The sequence below is a fragment of the Peromyscus leucopus genome, chromosome 22, assembly GCF_004664715.2.
Source record: "Peromyscus leucopus breed LL Stock chromosome 22, UCI_PerLeu_2.1, whole genome shotgun sequence".
In the NCBI taxonomy this organism is placed as follows: Eukaryota; Metazoa; Chordata; class Mammalia; order Rodentia; family Cricetidae; genus Peromyscus; species Peromyscus leucopus.
The window spans coordinates 48,405,736-48,421,396 of record NC_051081.1 but is presented as its reverse complement, the minus strand read 5'-3'; the positions used below and the strand labels follow the sequence as shown (position 1 = coordinate 48,421,396).

At 51.5% G+C, this 15,661-nt stretch overlaps 1 protein-coding gene across 1 annotated transcript in view; it reads left to right on the top strand.

Annotated features, from left to right (window-relative positions):
- Positions 1 to 15,661, top strand: part of Greb1 (growth regulating estrogen receptor binding 1) — a 128,619-nt gene that overhangs the window by 98,140 nt on the left and 14,818 nt on the right. The window contains 8 exon segments of the mRNA XM_028877675.2: positions 1,179 to 1,518; positions 2,635 to 2,750; positions 4,615 to 4,811; positions 5,797 to 5,901; positions 7,659 to 8,290; positions 11,681 to 11,783; positions 13,497 to 13,655; positions 15,027 to 15,169. Of these exon segments, the coding sequence (XP_028733508.1) occupies positions 1,179 to 1,518; positions 2,635 to 2,750; positions 4,615 to 4,811; positions 5,797 to 5,901; positions 7,659 to 8,290; positions 11,681 to 11,783; positions 13,497 to 13,655; positions 15,027 to 15,169 (1,795 nt within the window).

Below are 15,661 nucleotides of genomic sequence, written 5' to 3'. Positions count from 1 at the left end.
CTGTCCTGGATCTCACTCTGTAGACCAGGCTGGCCTCGAACTCACAGAGATCCTCCTGCCTCTGCCTCCCGAGTGCTGGGATTAAAGGCGTGCACCACCACCGCCCGGCATTGTGGTGTCTTTTTTTATTTCTGTTAGCCTGGCGTTTTATTCTGGGATACACGTAAGTTACCGAGAAGCAGTTAAAGCCTTCCAGGTCTTGCCTTTCAGCTTTTTGGACAGCAGAAGAACAGTGTTTAATCTCATGCACCATAGCTCATTGCCCTTGAGTAAAGCAAAACCCTCTTAAGTTGTTCACAGCATTCCACGACTCTTGGGGTTTCCACCTGGATTGGGAGGGAGGTGACTCTTTCTAACTGTCGGCAAGCAAAGTGTTTCGCTGTGCAACTGTAAGGGCCTGGGTTCGGATCCCCAGCACCCATGTGAAAAGTGCAGTGTAGCAGTGTGCATTTGTACCTCCAGCGTGGAGAAGCAGAAGGAAGTCATCACCGAGGTCTGCTGCCTAACCAGTCCAGCCAATTGGCGAGCTCCAGGTTTAGTGAGAGACCCTGTGTCGGAGATCAGTCACGATAGGAGTGTGAGGCAGCTGGCTCCATCACGGCTCTAGTCAGGAGGCGCGGTGTGTGTGTGTGTGTGTGTGTGTGTGTGTGTGTGTGTGTGTGTGTGTGGTGAACGCTGCTGCCCAGCTTGCTTTCTCCTCCTCTTTAGCTGAGTCTGTGACTGTAGCCTGTGGGATAGTGCCACCCACATTCAGGATGGCTCGTCTCCATCACTTAAACCTCTCTGAAAACACGCTCACAGGCAAGCACACGCACAGACGTATGGAGAGTCTGTGGTCTCTGGGATGACTCTAAATCTTGTCAAGTTGATAATGAAGGTTGATCATCACACCTGGCTTCTGGGGTGAGAGGCCTGAGCTGATGGCAAGCTGGGTAGGCACGTCTCTCGTGCCTTGTGCTGGAAAGTATACAAGAAGTAGCAGCAACAGCAGACCCATGCTTTTGTCTTCCAGCTGGGCAAAACGAAGGCATTTGTGCTTTGGTTTCGGAAGACCCCCCCCCAGTGGCTAACCCCTACTGGTTTCCATGGCGCCTGTAACTTGGGCGTTGCCTGTGTCTTGGGTGGCAAGCATGGCCCGCCCTAGGGTCATGGGCATGGTCTCTTTGTGTTCCTTGCAGATTTCCCCGCCTGCACAGCGCGGTGATCAGGACCTTTGTTCTTGTGCAGCACTATGCGGCCGCCATGATGGCCGTGAGCGGCCTCCCGCAGATGAAGAACCATACGTCGGTGGAGACCCTGGAGATCACCCAGAACCTCCTCAACTCCCCGAAGCAGTGCCCCTGCGGCCACGGGCTCATGGTCCTGCTGCGAGTTCCCTGCTCACCCCTGGCAGCTGTGGCCTACGAGCGACTGGCCCACGTGCGAGCCCGGCTGGCTCTGGAGGAACACTTCGAGATCATCCTGGGCCACCCCAGCTCCGGCATCACTGTGGGCAAGCACTTTGTGAAGCAGCTCAAGGTGGGTGCTCTGCTCAGGGGCAGAGGCTGATGCTGGAGCCACCAAAAGACGGCAAGAGCGGGCGGTGGCGGCAGGCCCTTGAGACCTGAGCACCCCTCCACCTCCTCTGCCCCGGGTCCCCCAACACAGACTGCAGCATCGGGTCCTCCGACAGGAAGCATGCTTTTTTTCTCTTCCCAAGGCACCTTTCTCCTCCTTTGCTTTAGCTGATGCTTATTCTTTGAGAATTCAGCTCAATCTCCTTTCCCTTTTTAGAAAGGCATCGTATTCCACACTTAGGGGCCTCTAATCCTGTCCAAATGGTAAAGGAGGGGCAGATCCAGGTCCCTCAAAGCTGAGTACAGTGCCTGGTTCCCTTGGAGGCTCTAATTAAAACACCTAGGTGGCAGAAAATGTAAGAGGGGCAGAGGAAATTGATGGAAAGAGTAAGTGGAACCCATAAAAGTGCAAGGTCAGCATCACTAGAGAACTCAGGGAGAGGTGTCACAGACCACGGGAGCCACCCACTGTCTTCCAGAGGATTGGCCAGTCTTCAGATGTCCTCACACACCTGGCTCCTGCTGTGGGGGATAGACAGGAACAGAACAACACCCCACCCCGCCCCGCCCGGACACACAGTGACTCACGGCATGCTCGTATGCAGAATAAAGTTCTTCCTTTGTATTACAAGATGGGTTGTGAGGCCCACCAATTAGTGGATGGGCATCAGGGTCTTCTAAAGCCAGGATGGTTAGGAAGTGGCCCGGGTTAAGTGTGGATTGCACATTGCATGTCTGGTTAGGTGTCATTTTTTTACACATTTCATTGTGTATGTGCGTGTACACACGTCGCAGGGTCCATGCAGAGGCCAGAAGGTAACTTTTGAGAGTTGGTTCTCCCTTTCCACTGAGTGAGTTCCGGGGATTGAACTCGGGTCATAAGGCTTGATGGCCAAGAGCTTTTACAACTGAGCCATCTCACTGGCACCAATTAGTCCCCAGTGGTGTCCTTGGATCCCCACCTCTCTCAGATGGGAAAAATCAGGGCTTCAGTAAAGCTCAGTCACAACCCCAGGAAGTGGCGGTCCCCAGAGTCAGGACTCACTTGGGTGGCTTTCCTTCATTCTCTTATCTACAGATGTGGCAGAAGATCGAGGACGCGGAGTGGCGACCCCAGACTTACTTGGAGTTGGAGGGCCTGCCCTGCATCCTGATCTTCAGTGGGATGGACCCTCACGGGGAGTCCCTGCCACGGTAAGTTGGGAATCAGGGCCCCTGAGGTCCTGAGGGGATGGGAAGGGAGGAGGGCAGACTGAGTTACCAGTACCCGACCCCAGGTGGAGGGTTTCCCACTGTTAGTCAGCAAGGATGGCATTTTGGGGCTGCTTTTCCAGGGCACTGTGTCTGAGGTGTGGGCAGTATTAGCCAGTTCTCCGAGGACACCGTTGTGTGGGGGTAGAGTTTTGGGAAAGCGGCGATGCCAGACTGAGGGCAGATGAACTCAGCTGGGGAGGTGTCTCTGTATTAGAGAGGACAGTGCCATGTAGGATGACGACCATCATCTCCAGAGCTGGGGCCAGTTTCATTGGCCCCTTGATCGTTGTGACGAGTGTGTGGGGGGGGGCGCTCATGATGCCATTCGGAAAGAGTAGGTTGTTAAGTACCAAGAGTGGATGTCACCTTTCTTAGTGACTGTCGTATTGCAATGAAGAGACACTACGACCCAAGCCATATATAGAAGAAAGCATTTAATTGGGGGCGTGCTTACAGTTTCAGAGAGTTAATCCTTGATGGTCATGGTGGGAAGCGTGGTAACGAGCAGGCAGGCATGGCAGTGCTGAGCAGTAGCTGAGAGCTTACGTTTGATCTGTAAGTTGGAGGCAGAGAGAGAGAGAGAGAGAGAGAGAGAGAGAGAGAGAGAGAGAGAGAGAAAGAGAGAGACACTGGGCCCGGGCCCATCCCCAGTGACAAACCTCCTCCCGTGAGGCCACACCTCCTAATCCTTCCAAAACAGCCCACCAACTGGGAAACAAACATTTTGGTCTAGGAGCCTCTGGGGGCCATTCTCGTTCAAACGACCACCTCTCCCTACCTGTGCGTTTCTGTCGTAGGCACAGATACACGTCCACTGAGTGACTCCCGGGCACTTAGGATGGAAGGTCCCTTGTCCTCCTACAAGGACTCACTGGCTACCCAGAGGTGACTGTGTCTGACCCCATGGCTGTCACAATCTTAGCTTTCAGCCTAGCACAGGGACCCCTTAAAGTACGGGTCACTCAGTGAAGACCCAGTTAGTGCCTTCAGTCTGCAGCAGCACACCACAGGTGTTAGCGATTCAACGAGAGTCTGTTCAAAGGGCCTCCAAGATTTATCAAGGTATAAAATGGGGAGAAAATGCACTCATGGATACAGAACAGAGTAAACAGCGCTGTGGTCCTCCATTCTGCCCCGGGGGTGAATGGAACCAGCAGTCCGATCTCCAACCACCACAAGAGAGGGTGAGCATGCCTCTCTCCTCAGTTTTAAGCAGCCACACCCTAAGGCTGGCACTCCAAAGCTATTGGTGGAACGAATACCTGCAACACGTAGGTCCTTATGAATATTCAGCCTCATCTTATTTATTTTTTTTTCCTCAAGACGGTTTCTCTAGGTAGCCCTGGTTGTCCTGGAACTCACTCTGTAGACCAGGCTGGCCTTGAACTCACAGAGATCCGCCTGTCTCTGCCTCCTGAGTGCTGGGATTAAAGGTGTGCACCACCACTGCCTGGGCTCAGCCTCATCTTTTAAGTGGGAAACAAAATCAGAGCTTCTGAGAAACTGCATATCTTCCCAGTTTCCTGGGAAGCAGAGATGCTGAGGTTCAATCCTCACTTCTGCCTGATCCCAAAGTCATGGTATCTTGTTCCATGCCCCACAGGAGTAGATCCCCGGTAGGTGCCCTCAGAGGCTTGGTGTGAACCTGACTTTGTTGCTCTGAGTTCACGGTAGGCTTCTCCACGTACCGGGAGCCCCTTGGTCTAAGGGGGAAGACGGGTGTGGCGCCGTCACTCTATCCTCTGAGCCGTGGAGCCTCCCCGCGGAAGGCCCGCGATGGATGACTGCCTTCTGTTCCCCCCAGGTCTCTGAGGTACTGTGACCTGCGTCTGATCAATTCCTCGTGCCTGGTGAGGACAGCCCTGGAGCAGGAGCTGGGCCTGGCTGCCTACTTTGTGAGCAGTGATGCCCCCTTGGAGAAGGGGGCCAAGAGCGAGGCCTTGGAGAGTGATGGGGAGAAGCTCAGCAGTACAGATGAAGATGAGGAGACAGGGATGGAAGGTGAGGGGGCCTGGCCGGACCCCGGGGTTCTCAAATCTTCCTTGGCCGGATCCTGCCTTTCTCCCCTGCTCTGTCATTCTGGCGTGGGAAGATGGGGAGTCCTGTCGGTTCTTTTAAGAACTGGAATTCTTGAAGAATAGGAAGGAAACGGTGGCGTCTTAGGGTTCCAGTTCATGCTTTGGTTTCAGCGCTGGAAGGATTCACTCGCTTGTTCCCTCTGTTGGAAATCGACTCTCATCCACCGTTATGCTGAACGCTGTTGAAGTTTATGGGAGCAGGCCAGCATCCTTTGTAGACTCCAAGAGTCTGGTGCCATGTTTTTAATAGGACACACAAAGAAGGCAATGTCTGGCTGGGGTCCACAGCACAGTGGGAACATAGAAGCCTATAATGTAAATGTGCTGTGCCTTTGAGGGTACTGAGGGTAAAGAGAGAAGGGTAAATCCCCCTTGCTTCCGTGTCTGCCGACTGGGTGACGTGAGGCAAGAGTGCAGACCCTCCTGGCCGCCGCTTGTCCTGTAAAATGGCAAGGCCTGCCCACCAGGATCTTCTGTGTGGTGGCTGATTTTAGCATGACTGTGACCATGGTCTTAAATGTTGTCTATGGTGTGACTGGACTCGCTGGCCTGTCCTGACCCTCCTCATCCTAGTTTCTTCTTAACTTCTTTGTGAGCTCAGCCTAGCTAAGATGTGTGTGTGTGCGTGTGTGTGTTTCTTTTCTGTGTGTGTATGTGTGCGTGTTTCTTTGTGTGTGTGTATGTGTGTGTGTTTCTTTTCTGTGTGTTGTGTGTGTGTGTGTGTGTGTTGTGTGTGTGTGTGTGTGTGTGTGTGTGTGTGTTTGTGTGTGTGTGTGTGTAAGGGACAGGGCTAAAATGGCAACAGTGAACGAAGGAGTGAGAGAAGAAACGGGCAAAGAGGCGTGATGTCTTCGTGACTTCTGAACGCCAGGCTGCGGCCAGGGATGCTGAGTCCTCTGTGTTTGCAGGGTGTTTTGAAGCAGGCTCCACCTCCGAGAAGAGGAGCCCTGTGAAGAGGGAGCGCTCACATTCCCACGACTCTGCATCTTCCTCCCTCTCTTCTAAGGCGTCCGGTGAGTCCCAGTCCCGCTAGGGAGCACCACACCCTGGGGCTGCCCCGAGTTCAGGGACTGGGAAGAACACCCAGGGCTGTGCTGATCCCAGGCTTCCCATCAGGACCTGTAAGAACAGGCTCTCAAGAATAGCCTAGAAATGAACTTGATATCTGAGACCTTGAAGAATAGGACTTTCAGGTCTGGCTGTTCCTGCTGGGAGGAGAGTCTGCCCCTGGCTGCAGTGTAGGCCACAGTGTCCGAGCCAAGTGGCGGTACCACTTTTGGTGAGCCTTCCTGGATATTGCCTTGGGCAGCCCCTGCTAAGGAGAGCAGGAGTCTTGTCCAGAGAAGTGGATCTAGGAGGCTTCATGGGAGAAGCCACGGCAAGAGTCCTCAATGCAGAGAGAGACTGTGAACAAAGTCTCATGTGGGCACCAGTCCCAAGAGGTCCTTAGTCTCTGAACTAAGCCAAGACCCCATGCACAGGAAATAGCGTTACCCGTGTGTATCAAACTGGGCATTCAATATAATCTGAGAGCTGAAAGGTTTATTCATTATGAACTCTGCCCCTAAGAAATTTCATCAATTAATCCTAGCACTTGGGAGGCAGAGGCAGGTGGGTCTCTGAGTAGTTTGAGGCCAGCCTGGGCTACAGAGTGAGTTCCAGGACAGGCACCAAAAGGTACACAGAGAAACCCTGTCTCGAGAAAACTGGAAAAAAAAGCCACCCACCCCCAAAAAGAAATTTCATCTATGGGCTCAGGGTGTCACTCAGATGGCGAAGCACTTGCCTATCATGGCAAAGCCCTGGCTTCAATCTGCAGTCGTACATAAACTGGATATAGCAGTGCAAGCCTGTAATCCCAGCACTCAAGGGGTGGAGACAAAAGGGTCAGAAGTTCAAAGCCATCCTCAGCTACAGAGAAAGTCTGAGACCAAACAACACAATCTGGATGTTGGGATGGGGGAGAGGTGGGATAAGGGGAGGGTTGACCAAGACTAAAGATGTGTGCTTTATGTAAGCTAAATAGAAAATATAATCAAGGGCTGGAGAGATGGCTCAGAGGTCAAGAGCACTGGCTGCTCTTCCAGAGGACCTGGGTTCAATTCCCGGCAACCACGTGGTGGCTCACAACCATCCGTAATGGGGTCTGATGCCCTCTTCTGGCTTGTAGGCATGCATGCAGGCAGAACTATGCATAATTTAAAAAAAGAAATATAATTAAAACAGAACAGAACAAAATATATCCATCTTTGCTTGTAAACACCACTGCTGCCTTCGTCTTCCCTGGGTAGAGTCAGACCAAGTCCCTCACCTTGTCTCCTGTGTAGGACAGGCTTAGGGTAGTTGTTCATCGAGGGTTCCAGAGAGTAGTCCTCTCCACGCGGAGCCTCAGTGGAAAAGCTGTTCCTGGGGAGGGAATCTCAAGGTCAGGTCGGCTTGTGTGGGGTTCTGTGGAGCCTCGCTGAGATTAGGAGACACTGGTTTGTGGTCTGGGCTCACGGCCCAGTAGGAGATTTGCTGGACAACCCAGGAGTGACAGCAGGCCCTGTGGGTGTGGTCTACCCCACAGATACACATGCCTCTTTTGCATCGGCATGGCACTCTGTGACTGTAGGAAGGTCTGGTTTGTGGAGGAGATGTTGGCCAGATGCATGCCCACCAGCTTTGCCTTCAATCCTCCCAGCCTTCCTGGGGCAGGCAGAGAAGCAGCTGTGTATTTGTGCTGGGTTATTCCTGGGGGTGCCTCTGACCTGACTCCTCTCTTTCGTAGGCTCAGTGCTCTATGGCGAGTCCCTGATTCCGCTCTCAGGCCCTCCACAGGGAGAGCTGGCCAGGTCACCTCCACCCTGTGGCCCTGCAGAGGAGGGCAGGACCCCTGGGGAGATACAGCGGCTCCGTGTGAGTCAGGGGTCCACAGTCACCAGCAGGAACAGCCCTGGGCTGGCCCCACAGCCTGATTCCAGCCTCAGGACTGGCCGGAGGAGCCTGCAGGTGCCGGCTGCCCCATCCTCCCAGCTGTCCTCCTCTTCCTCGGGCTCATCGTCCGCCGCCTGTGCAGTGCCCGCTGCCAACGTCCTGGTCCTCCAGGCCTCCCAGTGCTCCATGGCCAAGGCCTGCCGCCAGCCACCCATCGTCTTCCTGCCTAAGCTGGTATACGACATGCTGGTGTCCACCGACAGCAGCGGCTTGCCCAAGTCCGCCTCCCTCCTGCCTTCCCCGTCCGTCATGTGGACCAGCTCCTTCCGCCCCCTGCTCAGCAAGATGATGACGTCGACCGAACAGTCCCTGTACTACCGGCAGTGGACAGTACCCAGGCCCAGCCACATGGACTATGGCAACCGAGCCGAAGGCCGGGTGGACAGCTTCCACCCCCGCAGGCTGCTGCTCAGTGGGCCGCCTCAGGTGGGTGCCAGGCCCTGCTGCCCCTGCACAGGCCGGGCCTCCAGGGTCGTCTTGGGTGCTGCTGTGCCCACCGGTTCACTCGGCGCTCTGTCTGTGGACGTCCTGGTGTCCTTTCTGTCACTGTGATGAAATACCCTGGCATAAAGCGACTCAGAGGAGAAGGGCTTGTTTTGCTCACAGTTCCAGGCTATCGTCCGTCCATCATAGCATGGAAGCCAAGATGGCCAGAACCTAGTTGCATCACACCCACCGTCAGGAGCGTAGACACAAACCCATGCGTGCTTAGCGCTCGGCTCGATTTCACCACTCTTCACAAATTCAGGATCCAAACTTAGGGAGTCATGATGCCCTCTTAGGGCTGTGACTTCCTATAGGCCGAAGTTTCTGAGTCTGGACAGCAATTTCCAAATCCCAGCATCCACTTCTCAAAGAATTGACTCAGAGTACTTATAGATGCTCGGTCATTAGCTCAGGCTTGTTACTAACTGATTCTTACACTTTAAATTAACCCATATTTCTACTTATGTTTAGTCACGTGGCTTGGCACCTTTTCTCAGTGTGGCATTCTCATCTTGCTTCCTCTGCATCTGGTGGTGACTCCTGACTCTGCCCTTTCTCTTCCCATCATTCTTAGTTTGGTCGCTCCGCCTACACTTCCTGCCTGGCTACTGGCCAATCAACGTTTTATTAAACCAATTCAAGTGACAAATCTTTACAGTGCGCAAGAGAATTATCCCACATCATCTTCCCACATCAAATAACATAATTAGGATAATCCCTCACAGATGTGGGCACAGGCCAATGTAGACAATCCTTCATTAAAACTCTCTTCCCAGCCAAGTGTGCTGCACACCTCTCATCCCAGCACTGGGAGGCAGAGGCAGCAGTTCTCTCTGTGAGTTCAAGGCCAGCCTGGTCTACATAGAGAGTTCCAGGACAGCCAGGGCTCCATAATGAGACCCTGTCTCAAAAAACAACAGCAGAAGACCCTCTTCCCAATGTAATTGTCAAGTTGACAATTAAAAACGAGCCATCACAGTGAAGAGTCTCTCTGATGGCCCAGAGTGACGGGAAGGCTCCTTTCACATTCCATCCCTTGCTAGGTTCCTTCCGTCTGCCTAGCAGTTTTCTCCTCTATGTGTATGAGGCATAGGGATGGCATCTGGATAGGAACTTGTTGTCATTTCAGGCTGAGTTCGACCTTCACCCTCACACACAGTCTCTGGATATTTTTCCAATAAGGAACAAAGTGAGAGCATGTGTGGGAAGGTTTCGGTGGACTGTTAATGGGGACGCCGGGGCTTTATTTCCTGGATTCAGCTCATTCTCAGTCCACTGTGTATCCGACATAGACCGCTTTAGCTGACAGATCCGCAGAGAGCAGAACTGGGAGGCAGCTCGTTGGTAAGGTGCTCACCCTGTAGGCACAATGTTCATGCCTTCAGCACCCTCATAAAAAGCTGGGTGTGGCCTACACGCTTATTACCCCAGTGCCGGAGAGACACAAACAGGACCCCTGGGGCTCACTGGCCAGCTAGGAGAGCAGCATTAGTGAGCTCCAGGCTCAGCGAGAGACTGTGTTAATGAAAATAAGGTGGTGGGGGGCAATTGAGGAAGACGGCCAATATCAACCTCTCGTCTTTATGCACACTTGTACACTCACACATACACAGACATACACACACATACAGAACCTCGAGGGTCTGTGTGTCTCTTGTGGTGGGCATGGGAGGAGGAGGAGGGTGGCCTGATCTTTAGAACTGGCTGAAGGCTGAGAGAAGACTCAGGTCCAAGTGCCTGGGGCTGCATTTTGTTCAAGTATCACCTGATTTGATCTCGCCTGTGTAGGGGTGTAAGGTGCTTAGAGTATTTTGTGACCTCTAAGAGTGCACACTGACTGCTCTGGATGTCTCATTACTCATTTACCATGACCTCTCTTTCCACTGGTGTGCTCATCTCCAGGAATCCATCCCAAGAAATGCAGATGCTCAAAACCCACGTACCGTCACTCATTTTGGTACTATTTAAAAGGATGAGACATGGCTCAGAGTGAAACTCCCCTGGCTAAGTCTGAGCTAAACACATCTGGGATAAATGTATCCCAGAATTCAGCCACAGAAGCTGTAAGAGTTCTCTTTATTCCGCCAATGAGATTTCTCTAAGAAACTTGTTAGCCACGTGTCCCCCCCCCCATGATGTCATATCAGTTAGGAAAGAAATCACTGTACATGTGAGCCTGTCTTGAGGGATCTTGGGAAGACTAGCTCCTAATTCACTGTCTTTAGCGGGAAGGCAGGATCAGTAACATTCTACTTTATTTTAAATCTGCATTTTTTTCTCATTGTCTAAAATGACAATACATTACTTTTTCTAATTAAAAAAAATCAGAGAAATGGAGTTGGTGTAGATGTATCCAACCGTCTTATTAAATAAAAACACAGAACCAATGTAAAAGAGAAAGCCAAGAGGTCAGAGCTCAGAGCTAAAATCTCACCCTTCCTCCTGCCGTGTCCCAGCTTCCCGAAAGGAGAGCTATTTCCTGTGTGTAAGTCGTTTCATAGTCATTGTGCCTTCTCATTGGTTGTAAACCCAAACACGTGACTGCCTCATCACTGTCTGAATGTACAGCCCCCTAGGTCTTAAAGGCATATGTCTCCAATGCTGGCTGTATCCCTGAACACACAGAGATCTATGGGATTAAAGGCATGTGCCACCACCGCCACACTCTGTCTATGGCTCTAATAGCTCTGACCCCCGGGCAACTTTATTTATTAACATACAATCAAAATCACATTTCAGTATAATTAGAATACCACCACAAGTTGGGGTGATGGATCTGTTGGCAAAGTGCTTGTCATGCAGGCATGGAGACCTGAGTTCTATGCCCCAGCCCCCACATAAAAAATCCAGGCCTGGGGGTTCATGCTTGTAGTCACAGTACTGGGGAGGTGGAGACGGGAAGACCCAGCCTAGCTTAATTAGCAAGTTCTAGGCCAATGAAGAGACTCTACCTCAAAACATGACGTGTGTGGCAGATGAAGAATGGCACCCCAGGTTGACCTCTGGCCTTTACATGCATTCACACACAAATGCATACATATACATGCATAAAAAATGGAAAAAACAGGTTTTATAGGAGCTCCCAAGTGTCTGCACCCACACAGTGCTGGATCTTACAGCTACAGAGCTTTTACTACCAATTTACTAGATAGGAAAAAGGGTATTGGATTTTTGAAAAGGTTGAGAACATTGTAATGTGTCTACTGATCATTGGTCCTTCTACAGTAATTTTGTTTTAAGTGTGTGTGTGAGTGTGTGTGTGTGTGTGTGAGTGCGCATGTGCGCGCATGCGCTTTCTACCACTGGGCCCTGATTCTAATGTCTTCACAGATAGGGAAGACGGGCGCCTACCTGCAGTTCCTCAGCATCCTGTCTAGGATGCTGATTCGGCTGACAGAAGTGGATGTTTACGATGAAGAAGAGATCAATACCAGTGAGTTGTTTTGTGACCCTTGGGCTCGGCAAGTATCCACCGATCTTTGTCAGTGGTCCTGGTCACTGTGTCTCTCCCTTTCGGGATGGACTCTCAGGTTCACAGCTGGCTTGTTCCAGGGTCTTTTCTTTCTTGTTGTCTTTTTTTTTTTTTTTTCTCAATGATATGTTCGAGAACTTCGTAGGGATAGAGTTGCTAACGCTGAAGTAATTCATGCTTGTTCAGTACTTTCCATGTGTCAAGCACCAGGATAGATACTGTCCCTTTTGATCTTCCATACAGCCCTATGAGCTGGGATAGTATCCTCTTACATGGGAAGCCTAGCTGGACAGTACCTAAGCAGGAACTGGTCTGTAGAATGTGGAGTTCTTCATCAGGGAAGGTGTCCGATGCTCCCCCCCCCCAACCAAATACCTAGGACAGCATTAGGGAATGGGGAAGAATTACATGAGATTGGAGAAGGAGGTGTCTGGGTTCCCTGTTTGTTGAGTAGACTGGCTTTGAGTAAGGCACACATCTCTCTGCACATGCTTGGTGCTGATGTGAAGGCCTATTCTATTTTCTCCTCATATCCTGCCCAGAGGTTCATGGTCTTGGCTTCGTAAAAGAGTCTATGCCCTTATGTAAGGGGAACTGACTGCCATGTAGAGACCACCAGCTACCCAACTCTGGCATCAGAGCAGCTCCTGGGAGCACTTTCTGAGGTTGAACTTGATCAGGAGAAACTTTGAACCCGGGACTCCCATCCAGCCCTCTGCCGTTCTGTGGGCTGATGCTTTCTGTGGTTTTCTCACACCCAGGAGCGGTTGAATCTGTTATCTTGCTTTCTTGGATAGACCAGTGATGAGGACAGGATTGGAATACACGTCATCAAATCCAAAAGACCATTTTCTTAACTATTCTATTACTTCAGGTTTTTTTTTTCCTTGCAAAACAAGGATACCTGCTGTTTCACAGGGTATGAGGTGCCTGTTAAAGCCTATTAAGCTCTGCACTCTTTTCTCCTTGTGGACATGTCCACTGCCCAGGAATATGGCATAGACTTAAGTTAGCATCTCTAACTTCCTATTACATATTCACCATAATACATGGTATCAACAGATGCAGCTGGGGTTGGGCCAGCTAGACGTTTCGGCTGGCTGTTCAGCCAGTACACCATGACGAGCAGCAGAACGCTGTATGAGGCTCGGTGTAAGAGGATGCTGGCGAGTGTAGACTGCAGTTTATGCTGTGAGTGTCCCTGACCTCTGCAGGGAAAAACAGTGGCTCCAGTGCTTTCTAGAGGCGGAGCGATGCCAACCGAGTCACCCTGGCTGGGGCGATTTCGATGACAGAGTAAGAAACCCACACAGGGACCACAAGGACAAGGAGCTTGGGCCGTGCATGAAGCAGGTGTTGCTGGAAGGTAGCGTGAGCTAGGGCTCAGGACTCTGGAGGATTGGAAGCCAGTGTGTGGGACAGAGAACAACCCGCATCTGCAGGAGACAGAGCGAAGCCTCTTCACCTGGGTGGTGACAGATCACAGTATGTGACCTTGTCTGTTAGAGCCCTCCTGAAATATGGCTGTGTCTGAAACTTTCTCGATACAGTAGGGATCCCCAGGAAGCCATTGATCAACAATGATTCGGTTGCACGCACCATCCTTGGGCACAGTTAAGTAACACATCCTCACATCTTGTGTCTCATGCGTCCCTTTTTCTACCAACCTTGTAGGCCTCCAAGAGGAATCGGATTGGCATTACCTCCAGCTCACTGACCCCTGGCCAGACCTGGAGCTCTTCCAGAAGATGCCTTTTGATTACATCATTCATGACCCAAAGTATGAAGATGCCAGTCTGATTTGCTCACATCACCAGAGCATCAAGAGTGAAGGTCAGGGGCTGGGGAGATAACAGCTCATTGGGTAACATGCTTGCTGCTCACACAGGAGGACCTGAGTTCAGATCCTCAGCATCCATGTAAATAGATGAGCCTGGCAATGCACATTTGGAGCGGGGTGAGTCAGTAAAAACAGGTGGATCTCAGAGGCCTGCTGACCAGCTGGTCTAGCCAACTGGTGAGCTCCATATTCAGCCAAGAACTTACCTCAAAAAATAAGATGGAAAAGCTCTTGAGGAAGACATCTGGTCGACCCCTAGTTTCCACATGTACCTATGTGGGCGTGAGGACACATGGGTAACTAACACACCCATACCCACACACGAGAGAGAGGCCAGATTTGGCCAGTGAAGTAAGACATCTTACTTACTTCACTCTTGTCCAAAGTTCATAGGCTTAATTGCTTTTTTTGTGTATTAATAGATGTCAGCTAGGTTGAGATGCATCCCGCTACGGATGCTCTTTAGTAGTAAGTGAGCGGTGACTTACCAGAGCCTGGTTCAGCACTGAGACTGCCCCCTGCCGGTAGAAGGAAAGAACTACCACAAAGCCCATGAGAACCCCAGGGACTTGTGGTCACGATATGTCGAAGGCTTGGTTAATGGAGGGTAAATGAGTATTTCTATCTATGAATTTGTCACCAAATGGGTGCATATGTTCCCCTGTCTTCAGCCTCCTCTTTTCTCCTCGGGGACACTGGCTTCTATGGTATATGAGGGCAGCCTCAGCCAACACTTCTGGGAGAGGCCTGTGGGATTAGTGTAGCCTGAAGAAGTTTGATAAATGTCATGTCGGGAAAAACAGCTTACCTGTGAACCGGGTGTGGTGTGTACGCCTGTAATCACAGCACTCAGGGGGCTGGGGCAGGAGGATCAAGAGATGGGGGTTAGCCTGGACTACATAGTGTAACCCTGTCTCCAAAAAGATAAAAGGTACCTGCTGGTCTGACTCTCCCTGTCACTGATAGGAGGGCCAGGGGTCCGGGGATTCCCTTCCTGTAGATAGCCCCAGTGAAGGGCTAGTGTTACAATCATGTTCCTACCAAGTTGCTTGAAGAAACTGGAGGCCACACATGCTGTTACTTTATTTCCCAGTCATGTAGAGTTTCCTTCAGAGTGTTTATGAAGTGTTTTTAGGTCCACAAGTGTGACATCACGCAGTCCGAGTTCTCCTCTGTTAGTTTCCCCACTGAGATGCTTGTCCTCCTCAACCCAGGGCCGAGGGATGTGAGAGCCAATCCTCAGGGCAACTACAGCCTGCCTATGAGCTACTTACTTTGGGCCATGCACTCAGTTGAGTTCAGCACTCAGGGGTAGGGAGTTTGCTCTGGGCTGATGCTCCTTAACTCCGGGACTGTCTTTGCAGACAGAGGGACGTCCCGGAAGCCGGAGGACCTGTATGTGCGGCGTCAGACGGCACGCATGAGACTGTCCAAGTACGCGGCGTACAACACGTACCACCACTGTGAACAATGCCACCAGTACATGGGCTTCCACCCCCACTACCAGGTAGGCCTCAGGCGCTGGCTGGCTCTCCGGCTGCTCCCACGTCACAGCCCATGTGTCTGTTTCCCTGTGGCCCCTTGATAATGTTCTAGGGTGGGAGGAGAGAGTTCTGGAAGCCCTTGCTTCAGGGCCTGCGTGCCTCCCAGGTTCCCCTCCTAGGCTGTGAACATATTGTTCACAGAACCACTACAGTGGTTCCCCTGTGGTCATCCAGTCATCAGTGGCCAAGGGTGTCATTCCTGTCTTCAGGCTCTAGAGAATCCAAAAGTGACTTCACTGCTGGGGACGCTCGCTGAGTGCTTACTAGAAGGACCTGGGAATATAGACACAAAGTCGGATGAGCTTTGTTCCCATTCTTAGGGTTCATGGTCTGGAAGGGAGATGGGCACCTGAGCAAGATTTCAGAGCCGCATGAAGCAGGAAGGAGAATTGTATGGTTGTGGCCCAGAAATCACATAGATAAGAGAGGAGTTTGAATCATTGAGCACCTACAGC